A 12358-nucleotide genomic window follows, 5' to 3' on the forward strand; every position below is an offset into this window, starting at 1 on the left:
AAAAAAGGGATTTTTAGAAATGTTGGCCAACTGAAAAGTATGAAAATGAAAAATATGAGCATGTACAATACTCAATACTTGGTTGAGCGCCTTTTGCCTCAATTACTGCGTTAATGCGGCGTGGCATGGAGTCGATGAGTTTCTGGCACTGCTCAGGTGTTATGAGAGCCCAGGTTGCTCTGATAGTGGCCTTCAACTCTTCTGCGTTTTTGGGTCTGGCATTCTGCATCTTCCTTTTCACAATACCCCACAGATTTTCTATGGGGCTAAGGTCAGGGGAGTTGGCGGGCCAATTTAGAACAGAAATGCCATGGTCCGTAAACCAGGCACGGGTAGATTTTGCGCTGTGTGCAGGCGCCAAGTCCTGTTGGAACTTGAAATCTCCATCTCCATAGAGCAGGTCAGCAGCAGGAAGCATGAAGTGCTCTAAAACTTGCTGGTAGACGGCTGCGTTGACCCTGGATCTCAGGAAACAGAGTGGACCGACACCAGCAGATGACATGGCACCCCAAACCATCACTGATGGTGGAAACTTTACACTAGACTTCAGGCAACGTGGATCCTGTGCCTCTCCTGTCTTCCTCCAGACTCTGGGACCTCGATTTCCAAAGGAAATGCAACATTTGCATGGTTGGGTGATGGTTTGGGGTGCCATGTCATCTGCTGGTGTCGGTCCACTCTGTTTCCTGAGATCCAGGGTCAACGCAGCCGTCTACCAGCAAGTTTTAGAGCACTTCATGCTTCCTGCTGCTGACCTGCTCTATGGAGATGGAGATTTCAAGTTCCAACAGGACTTGGCGCCTGCACACAGCGCAAAATCTACCCGTGCCTGGTTTACGGACCATGGTATTTCTGTTCTAAATTGGCCCACCAACTCCCCTGACCTTAGCCCCATAGAAAATCTGTGGGGTATTGTGAAAAGGAAGATGCAGAATGCCAGACCCAAAAACGCAGAAGAGTTGAAGGCCACTATCAGAGCAACCTGGGCTCTCATAACACCTGAGCAGTGCCAGAAACTCATCGACTCCATGCCACGCCGCATTAACGCAGTAATTGAGGCAAAAGGAGCTCCAACCAAGTATTGAGTATTGTACATGCTCATATTTTTCATTTTCATACTTTTCAGTTGGCCAACATTTCTAAAAATCCCTTTTTTGTATTAGCCTTAAGTAATATTCTAATTTTGTGACACACGGAATTTTGGATTTTCATTTGTTGCCACTTCAAATCATCAAAATTAAATGAAATAAACATTTGAATGCATCAGTCTGTGTGCAATGAATAAATATAATGTACAAGTTACACCTTTTGAATGCAATTACTGAAATAAATCAAGTTTTTCAAAATATTCTAATTTACTGGCTTTTACCTGTACACAAAGCAAACTATAACCTGCTACCCAAGAATATACAACAATTCTTCTCAAAAAAAGAGGAAACATATAATCTTAGAGAGAAATGTAATTTAAAACATTTGTATGCACGTACAACACTTAAGACCTTCAGTATATCAGTATGTGGAATTAAATTATGGAATGGATTAAGCAAAGCAATCAAACAATGTACTAATATGATCCACTTCAAGAAACTCTTCAAACTTAAAGTGTTTACAAAGTATAAAGAAGAAGAACCATGATAAACATTCTGAATTTATTTAACTCATCCATTCTTTCATTCTTTCACTCACAAAATAATCTTACTTATCTCAACATATGAAATGTAACTTACTTCACCAATTATTATTTATTTACTTATTTTTATTGTGATTACTTATGGAGTATATTGTGAATAAATTGAGAACAGGAAGTGAACAAAAGTTTTAGCAACTGCTATGTAAAAGAAAAGGGGTAGGATTAAATAAGCTCTGCTTCTTCCTACTCCTTTTCGAACATGTTGAAAAGTGAAACTGGAGATTGTGGTGTATCATGTTGTATGATTGCATGTTCGAAATAAACTCAAACTCAACTCAACTCATATTTGATAATGCATTAACAGTTGTAAAATGAGAGCTCCAATTTAATGTAGGTATGGTTATTTTGATGATGAGCAAACTTCACTCTGGAGTAAAAAGTGTGACCACCAACCACGTTCGCCATTCATCATAAGCATGGATTTCATATTTATTTGGGGATCTAATAGATTTATTTGAATTATTTTTACAGTTTGGAGTAATTCCATATGTGCAAAAACAATGTCTTTTTGCACAAGTTTGTCTATTTTGGACTTTTCCAATACACACATTTATAATTATGTTTAGACTTATGTTTAGATTTATGCCCGGATATAAACATAAATTTCCCTCAATATTTTCATAAGTGTTGCTGAAGGTTCTAGAACGTATTTTCACTTGATAAGGCCAAAGTCATTTCTCGAACAGTGATTGTGAATGGCTGCATCGGGTAGTTTCTCTAGTCTTAGGTAAAGTGCTGATGACTTCATGCGTGAATATTTTTCTTGGAAATTTTGATTTTTTTATTGCAAGACCTTAAGGGCATTCCAAGTTTCCCATTAGTTCATTGTAATCATTAATTTTTATATTTAAGGTACCGCATTTTTCGGAGTATAAGTCGCTCCGGAGTATAAGTCGCACCGGCCGAAAATGCATAATAAAAAAGGAAAAAAACATATATCAGTCGCACTGGAGTATAAGTCGCATTTTTGGGGGAAATGTATTTGATAAAAGCCAACACCAAGAATAGACATTTGAAAGGCAATTTAAAATAAATAAAGAATAGTGAACAACAGGCTGAATAAGTGTACGTTGTATGAGGCATAAATAACCAACTGAGAACGTGCCTGGTATGTTAACGTAACATATTATAGTAAGAGTCATTCAAATAACTATAACATATAGAACATGCTATACATTTACCAAAAAAAATCTGTCACTCCTAATCGCTAAATCCCATGAAATCTTATACGTCTAGTCTCTTACGTGAATGAGCTAAATAATATTATTTGATATTTTAAGGTAATGTGTTAATAATTTCACACACAAGTCGCTCCTGAATATAAGTCGCACCCCCGGCCAAACTATGAAAAAAACTGCAACTTATAGTCCAAAAAATACGGTATACAAAATACAATAATATAAAGATCACAAAAGCAAATTTACTCTATTAAAGTCTGTTTGAACAGATTCCTGTATTGTTCGGTTATGACCAGATGCTGCTGCCAGCCCCTCAGCCAGTGACGGCTATCCAGAGCTCTACAATGGATGACACCCAAAGTACTGTACTTAGCCCTGAGATGGGTGGAGAACCAGAGGCCCTATCGGAGAACGCTAAGAGAGAGGCTGGCCTTTCAATGGACGTCTTTGGAGAGAAAGTGGTAATCACTTTTTTTTGCGGCGACAGTTGCATCATTCAATATACTGTACAAATTGGTTTCTGTACCAATACTGTAACCTTTGTTTTGCTTGACTCCTCCAATCCAGGTTGCAGGTGCATATTCTAAAAACTGGTTGAACAGAAAAGATGCACTCGTGAATGTGCATAAGAAGCTTTTGGAGATATCGTCCAAGACTCCCAAAGAGGAGCTGAGAGCCACCATAAGAGCTGCAGTCTTCCTGGTCAAGAGGGCTCTCCTTGACAAAGTTTTAGCTGTGAGTCACTGATTTTTGTACAGTTGTACCTAGGGATGTCCCGATCCAGGTTTTTGCACTTCCGATCCGATACCGATATTGTTTTTGCATTTCCGATCCGATACCGATACTGACCGATACCGATACTGACCGATACTGGCCTATCCGAGCATGTATTAAAGTTTAAAGTTATTTAGCCTACTTAGTTGTCAGAATCATGTTGAAAAGGGTTTTAGTACTCTTGATAACAACTAGCCAGCTGAATTAGGGGAGTTTGAATAATACACAATGGTTGGTAACAAGAAACTGACCTGTTTATTCAAGGATAAACACAAAATAGACAAAATTATACAAGACAAACAGAAATGGCATCATTGAACTAGGGCTGGGCGATATGGCCTTTTTTTAATATTGCGATATTTTAAGGCCATATTGCGATACACGATATATATCTCAATATTTTGCCTTAGCCTTGAATGAACACTTGATGCATATAATCACAGCAGTATGATGATTCTATGTGTTTTGGTTGATTGATTGAGACTTTTATTAGTAGGTTGCACAGTGAAGTACATATTCCGTACAATTGACCACTAAATGGTAACACCCCAATAAGTTTTTCAACTTGTTTAAGTCGGGGTCCACTTAAATTGATTCATGATACAGATATATACTATCAGATATATACTATCATCATAATACAGTCATCACACAAGATAATCACATTGAATTATTTACATTATTTATAATCCAGGGTGTGGAGGGGGGCGCCAGATGTAAGTGTCAAAAAGACAGCCAAAAGAGTTTGATATGAGAATAAATCTAAAGTTAAAATATAGGGTAGAAATGCACCCATTTGCAGGAAATATAGTGTTGATTTTCAAAATTTTCTTTCAAGGCTTGCATGTCTACATTGAAACATTCTTCTTCATACTGCATTAATATATGCTACTTTTAAACTTTCATGTAGAGAAGGAAATCACAACTAAAAAAATCACTAATTTTTTCATACGGTGTTGATGTGGAAATTTTTGCCTCAGCATTTTGATGGTGTGGACGTGTGGCACCGAATGGAGATAAGCGTCTCGACAGACGTCACAATACTTGAACAATGATGACGAAAACGGTTTTCTCTGTCGTGTCCGTGTGTCGAAAATTGTTATGCGCTTATTTTTTTATTTGATTTTGTGCGTGGCATATAATTGCTATGCGCAGAGAACGCTTGAGCAGCGCACACCTTAGAGGGAGCGTTGCTCGCACGGCTGCGCTAGCATCACAGCTAACGTTAGCCATGCTGCTACCTCTCTGCTCGTGGAGGGCGTATACGTATGTGACGTATGACGTGACAGTATGTGGCGTGTGTAAGAAGGTGCGCTTGCTGTCTGTGAGAGGGAGACACAGGAAAGAGTGAGAAGAGCCTGTCGTGTAATGCCAGCAGCTAAAAGCAACTGCGTGAGAATTCACAGACATGTGGATATTTTGAAGGTGTGCTGGAAAATGCGGAACGGAAATTACAGAGCAGCAGAAAAGTGGAATGTATTATTTAAATCGGTGCGTTGGAAAACACGGACCGGAGTTTTTTTTAAACTGGATCTGGATCGGCATTTTCCCATGCCTTGCCGATACGCAATTTTTGGCAAATATCGGCAGCCGATCCGATGCAAATATCGGATCGGGACATCCCTAGTTGTACCTCAACTTAAAGGGGAACTGCAGTTTTTTTTTTATAGAAATTTGCCTATCATTCACAATCCTTATGTAAGACTAGACACATTTTTTTCTTTTTTTAAATCATTCTAAATAATAAATAAATGCGATGAAAAGTCCGCTTACAATGGAGCCTAGGGGGGTCGCTCTATTTTGTCTACAAAGCCCTTAAAACACATCCAAACACCTCTATTAAGGTTTTATATACATGCTGTAAATATATATGTAATGTAGTAACAGGCACATTTATAATACCATTTCATATTTACGTATTTTGCTCATTTTAAGCATACACGGCGTATTCATTTCAAGAAGGCATCTCAATGTTGGCTTATTTTTTCAGTCGAAGTCAATCAATCAAAGTTTACTTATATAGCCTTAAATCACGAGTGTCTCAAAGGGCTGCACAAGCCACGACAACATCAGATCCCACATCAGGGCAAGAAAAAAACTCAACCCAATGGGATGACAATGAGAAACCAGCTACATCACTGATTATTATTCACTGCAGACTTCATGAGAGCCAACAAACAAACAAAACATCTTTTACTTTACAATTTCTACTGTCATTAGGATGTCGACTGAAAGAATCTTGTTATAGTCGAGTTTAGATGAAGAATGACTCATAATCCTCGCAAAGAAAAGGGGGGTGGAACCAAGCGTCTTTTTGTGTCGAACTCGCCATATCTGGGTCTAAATTGGCTGTGAAAGTGTATCAACTTGTTGTAATACGTCCTCGTCCTTGGTAAGAGGCATGATTTATGATCAAGAATAAAGTTTGACGAGCAAGGAAACGAGGAACCAACTCCTCAGTCGATCGTGTCAGCATTGGCACACAAGCTTGTGATCGCGGTGCCGCTATAAATAGTTTGTCTGCGTTAGGGCTTATAATAACAATATCACTAATACTTGGCTAATATTTAAGTCACGAAATGTAAATGGAGTATTGTTGGCAGTTTTTGGATGGTTATTTGTTGGGTATTATAGGTGGAATAAAATAACTCCCATTGGCTCCGCTGTAAGCAGACTTTTATTTACAAGTTACATTTCCACGGCAACGTCAGTCTTGATACATCTCATCTTTCCCGCTGTACGCTAGGTTTCTGTGCGTAAGCATACTTGTTACATTAGCCCCCTGGTCTTACTTACTAACTTTTCTTATAGCTACAGATGGACAGAACTTTGTTCTACAAGCATGGAAAGGAACAAAAGTGAGCATGTGGGACAGTGTTGAGAAGAAGTGGATGATATTTGTTGAGCGTGTATACTGGTGAACCAATTCGAGCGTAGTACTGGTAGTCTGCAATAGAGATGAAGATAAATGCGTTAAAATGTAATATCGGAAATTATCAGTATCGGTTTTTTTATTATCGGTATTGTTTTTTTTTTTGTTTTTTGTTTTTTTAATTGAATCAACATAAAAAACACAAGATACACTTACAATTAGTGCACCAACCCAAAAAACCTTCCTCCCCTATTTACACTCATTCACACAAAAGGTTTGGGGTTGTTTCTTTCTGTTATTGATATTCTGGTTCCTACATTATATATCAATATATATCAATACAGTCTGCAAGGGATACAGTCCATAAGCACACATGATTGTGCGTGCTGCTGGTCCACTAATAGTACTAACCTTTAACAGTTAATTTTACAAATTTTCATTAATTACTAGTTTCTATGTAACTGTTTTTATATTGTTTTACTTTCTTTTTTATTCAAGGAAATGTTTTTAATTTATTTATCTTATTTTATTTTATTAATTAAAAAAACAACAACCTTATCTTCACCATACCTGGTTGTCCAAATTAGGCATAATAATGTGTTAATTTCACGACTGTATATATCGGTTGATGTCGGTATCGGTTGATATCAGTATCGATAATTAAAGAGTTGGACAATATCGGAATATCAGATATCGGCAAAAAGCCATTATCGGACATCCTGAGTCTGCACCATACTAAAGCAGAATGAGTCTAACTCTAGTCGAGAATGTTAAAGGGGAACATTATCACAATTTCAGAAGGGTTAAAACCATTAAAAATCTGTTCCCAGTGGCTTATTTTATTTTTCGAAGTTTTTTTCAAAATTTTACCCATCACGCAATATCCCTAAAAAAAGCTTCAAAGTGCCTGATTTTAACCATCGTTATATACACCCGTCCATTTTCCTGTGACGTCACACAGTGATGCCAATACAAACAAACAGCAAGGTATAGCGACATTAACTCGGATTCAGACTCGGATTTCAGCGGCTTAACACTGTCTGATAAGATAATTACTAACAACTATGAACTAGGTTTACAGCATATGAAATACATTTGGCAACAACATGCACTTTGAGAGTGCAGACAGCCCATTTCAGGCGCGCTAAGAACATATATTTTTCCACGATTTCAGCACTCAGATTAACCATACCTAAATAGACACAAAATACTGCATTACACAAGACTACCCGAATGTACTCGAATGATTGAAAAAAATAAATGTTTTTAAGCTAAATTATTGGTAAACACAGTTTATGTATAATAATTTACGTAAAACCGCGAGTAATGAATAAAGTTTTCATCAATTAATGTATTCTGTAGACATACCCTCAACTGCTCTCTTTTCCTGAAAGCTAATCTGTCCAGTTTTGGAGTTGATGTCAGCAGGCCAGGGAAGCTAGGGTCGATATTCTTCTCTTGATCATCTTCGGTGGCATAAGGGACGGTGTGAGCCAAGACATCCAGGGGGTTTAGCTCGCTCATCTGCTGGAACAAACTGCCGCCATTGCTTGCCGTGCTCCCGAGGTCCGTTGTCCCTGAATTGCTCACACACTCCGGCAGATTCAATGGGGGTCTGGCGGCAGATTTCTTTGACTTTATCGTTGGAAATGCATCTGCTTTGAGTGTCGCAGAATATCCACACATTCTTGCCATTTCTGTCGTAGCATAGCTTTCGTCGGTAAAGTGTGCGGAACAAACGACTGACCATTTCGTCGGCTTTTCCACACCCTCGTATTTTGAACAAATTTCGTCCAATTTCTTGCCACTTTCGCATCTTTGGGCCACTGGTGCAACTTGAATCCGTCCCTGTTCGTGTTGTTACACCCTCCGACAACACACCGACGAAAGTGAGAAAATGGCGGATTGCTTCCCGATGTGACGTCACAAATCGCTCCGAGAGCGAATAATAGAAAGGCGTTTAATTCGCCAAAATTCACCCATTTAGAGTTCGAAAATCGGTTAAAAAAATATATGGTCTTTTTTCCGCAACATCAAGGTATATATTGACGCTTACATAGGTCTGGTGATAATGTTCCCCTTTAACATATCTAAACGGTGGACATTTATCCATGAAAATATGGTCAAGCAGCTGGAAGAAGTTACCATAGAATAGGGCTGGGTGATATATCGAGTTTGTAAGATATATCGATATATTTTTAAACAAGATATGAATTAAGAAAATATTGTAATATTGATATAATTTATTTCACGTTAAAATGACCAAACGCTGCTTATTTGTTGTGTACCTTGTTCTCCCCTGCTCCTCACTCCCTCTCATGGGCTACTAAACCCCTCCCATTTCTCCTTCCAAGACGTGCTTGCACGTATAAGAACATCCATGATTGGTTGGTTGTTTACTATGATGAGTCACGATTGGTTGAGATTAGGCCAATCAGAGGCAAGATAGGGCGGGTCATCGACCCAGGAAGGGAAATCACAACAGACATCTCAAATGACGACGAGAGAGTCGTAGAAGAGAAAGGCTATTTATATATTTAAAAAACTAGTGGAATACGGCAGAGGGATTCTCTTCTTTAGATTTTTCTTTTAGCGATGTAGACCACATCCAGGAAACCCACAAATCCACACGCATACATTTGCGTCTGGATAAAAAAAATTAAAGTTAAAGTTACAATGATTGTCACACACACACACACTAGTTGTGGTGAAATTACCATCTGCATTTGACCCATCCCCATGTTCACCCCCTGGGAGGTGAGGAGAGCAGTGAGCAGCAGGGGTGGCCACGCCCGGGGAATCATTTTGGTGATTTAACCCCCAATTCCAACCCTTGATGCTGAGTGCCAAGCTGAGGTAATGTGTCCCATTTTTATAGTCTTTGGTATGACTCGGCCGGGGTTTGAACTCACAAACTACCGATCTCAGGGCGGACACTCTAACCACAAGGCCACTGAGCTGGTGGCCTTGTGTTCTCGAGTTGCCAAGCCGAGAAATGCTGCCAAAAATGTATTATTTGCACAGCTATGTTATTTATTTTTCGTAGAAAGAATATGTTTCTATTTTATTTATGTTATGTAATTCTGTGCTACTTAAACAGTTTCTTTTCTGTGCTGTTAATACCCATCTTGACTTACTGGGTTAATAAAAGTGCCACCGACTGTTTACAGTACAGTTGTCATTCACTTCAATTTCAGTGAATCTCGCTCAAAAATGTATATCTTTATATGTATACTTTCACCGGAAAATATATCGAGATATATATCGAATATCGAGTTTAAGTAGAAATATATCGAGATATACTTTTTCGTCCATATCGCCCAGCCCTACCATAGAAGTCCACTCTCCGATATTAATGTTGTACATTATTATTACTCCATAAAACTACTGTAGTTGTTTGCACTACATTATGTTGTATTGTTTTGATACAATATTAATGATCTGAAAGTTAGTTTTTCATCATAAAAAGGCATGATATATGTGAAAATGTTGATGTGTTAGAAGGGTCAAGCGACAATTAAATACATTTTCATTTGTTTCAATGGGAGACGTTAATTGGAGTTAGAAGTGTTTTGAGTTAAAGGGGAACATTATCACAATTTCAGAAGGATTAAAACCATTAAAAATAAGTTCCCAGTGGCTTATTTTATTTTTCAACGTTTTTTTCAAAATTTTACCCATCACGCAATATCCCTAAAAAAGCTTCAAAGTGCCTGATTTTAACCATCGTTATATACACCCGTCCATTTTCCTGTGACGTCACACAGTGATGCCAATACAAACAAATATGGCGCATAGAACAGCAAGCTATAGCGACATTAGCTTGGATTCAGACTCTGATTTCAGCGGCTTAAGCGATTCAACAGATTACGCATGTATTGAAACGGATGGTTGTAGTGTGGAGGCAGGTAGCGAAAACGAAATTAAAGAAGAAACTGAAGCTATTGAGCCATATCGGTTTAAACCGTATGCAAGCGAAACCGACGAAAACGACACGACAGCCAGCGACACGAGAGAAAGCGAGGACGAATTCGGCGATCGCCTTCGAACCAACGATTGGTATGTGTTTGTTTGGCATTAAAGGAAACTAACAACTATGAACTAGGTTTACAGCATATGAAATACATTTGGCAACAACATGCACTTTGAGAGTGCAGACAGCCCAGTTTTCATCAATTAATATATTCTGTAGACATACCCTCATCCGCTCTCTTTTCCTTGAAAGCTGATCTGTCCAGTCCAGTTGGAAATGCATCTGCTTTGAGTGTCGCAGGATATCCACACATTCTTGCAATCTCTGTCGTAGCATAGCTTTCGTCGGTAAAGTGTGCGGAACAAACGTCCAATTTCTTGCCACTTTCGCATCTTTGGGCCACTGGTGCAACTTGAATCCGTCCCTGTTCGTGTTGTTACACCCTCCGACAACACACCGACGAGGCATGATGTCTCCAAGGTATGGAAAACAGTCGAAAAAACGGAAAATAACAGCTGATTTGTAATGTGTTTGAGAAAATGGCGGATTGCTTCCCGATGTGACGTCACATTGTGATGTCATCGCTCGGAGAGCGAATAATAGAAAAATTCACCCATTTAGAGTTCGGAAATCGGTTAAAAAAATATATGGTCTTTTTTCTGCAACATCAAGGTATATATTGACGCTTACATAGGTCTGGTGATAATGTTCCCCTTTAAGAGCGCCGTCACAGAACCAATTCAGCTCTGAGGTACTACTGTATTTGTATGTGAACCCGTCTACCAGTAAGGCTGCCCTGTTAAGCTGTTCTGGATACGTTTCAACTGTCGTTGTCAAAGTATGCTCTCTGGAATCCCGTTACTAGCAAAACTCATGCTTTTGGTTTTGAAACATAAGCATGGAACAGTGTCCTCACTGTACCATATCTGACCCGGTTCCCTCTTCCAGAGTTTGCTTCCTCTCTTTTAAAGAAAACAAAAAAAACTTGACACAACTTTCCTTGTAACATTTTTCTCTGGCGATAAAGTACCCTAGTAGTGCTGCAATAATTATTTTTTTACATGAGCTTTGTATGTAAATACACAGAAATCTTCATTTAGGTGTTAACTGGTTATTTAATTATTTAGGTAAACCTTGTCTCTAGTGGTGTAAGGTTGTTTAACTGCACTGAGGTATGACTGTGACCAGGGTGCTTCCTTAGTAGACACAAACATTCATCAGCAATGTTAATACCCTGGTTGTTGCGTGTCAAAAAAAAGTTTAGTTTGAAAAAAAACAAAACAGATATCGCTTGTTTAGAATTTTAGGAAGCACAAGTAGGGCACGGCACAACCTGTGTTCTGCTAACTCACACTCTGTTTTATTACATTTAGCCTCTTTTCCTAGTTCCTAGTTTGTGAACCCGTTCTCAAACAATGGCAATAAAACGATTCTGATTCTGATTCTGATTTTGATGTTAGCTTCTCTTCAAACCCTCCATCCATTGTCTACCGCTTTTCTCGTCAAACCCCCGCCACCTTAATGTCCTCTGCTTGTACTCCTTAGGTGTTCCAAGCCTCTTTGAAGTTGCTGTTCATCATTTTTAGCCAGCAGATCCCAGGTCTGGGTCGGGCTGAGATGACACACTGTTTGGAGAAAACTTGGCCCATTCTGCTGGCCAGGACTGGAGACTCACCGAACCGCCTCCGGATCAATGCCACCACCTGCATTCAGGTGTGATATGCAGTAACTGTAGGGTTTTGCTTCCACGAAATAGCCCAAAAATAAGACTACCATAGCAATAAAGCAAGATTAAGTTGAGTAGAATAGAATGCACAATACATTGAAGAGCATGTTATTTGAGACTGTTCACAAGTGCCCACCAACTTTTC

General features: G+C 38.9%; 1 protein-coding gene across 2 annotated transcripts in view; it reads left to right on the forward strand.

The window, feature by feature from the left end:
- Positions 1-12358, forward strand: part of cep104 (centrosomal protein 104) — a 96755-nt gene that overhangs the window by 44223 nt on the left and 40174 nt on the right. For both annotated transcript variants that reach the window (XM_061974702.1, XM_061974694.1), the window contains exons 10-12: positions 3165-3329; positions 3436-3603; positions 12033-12200. In XM_061974702.1, the coding sequence (XP_061830686.1) occupies positions 3165-3329; positions 3436-3603; positions 12033-12200 (501 nt within the window). The remainder of the gene's footprint in view (positions 1-3164; positions 3330-3435; positions 3604-12032; positions 12201-12358) is intronic.

The sequence above is a fragment of the Nerophis lumbriciformis genome, linkage group LG01, assembly GCF_033978685.3.
Source record: "Nerophis lumbriciformis linkage group LG01, RoL_Nlum_v2.1, whole genome shotgun sequence".
Taxonomy (NCBI): Eukaryota; Metazoa; Chordata; class Actinopteri; order Syngnathiformes; family Syngnathidae; genus Nerophis; species Nerophis lumbriciformis.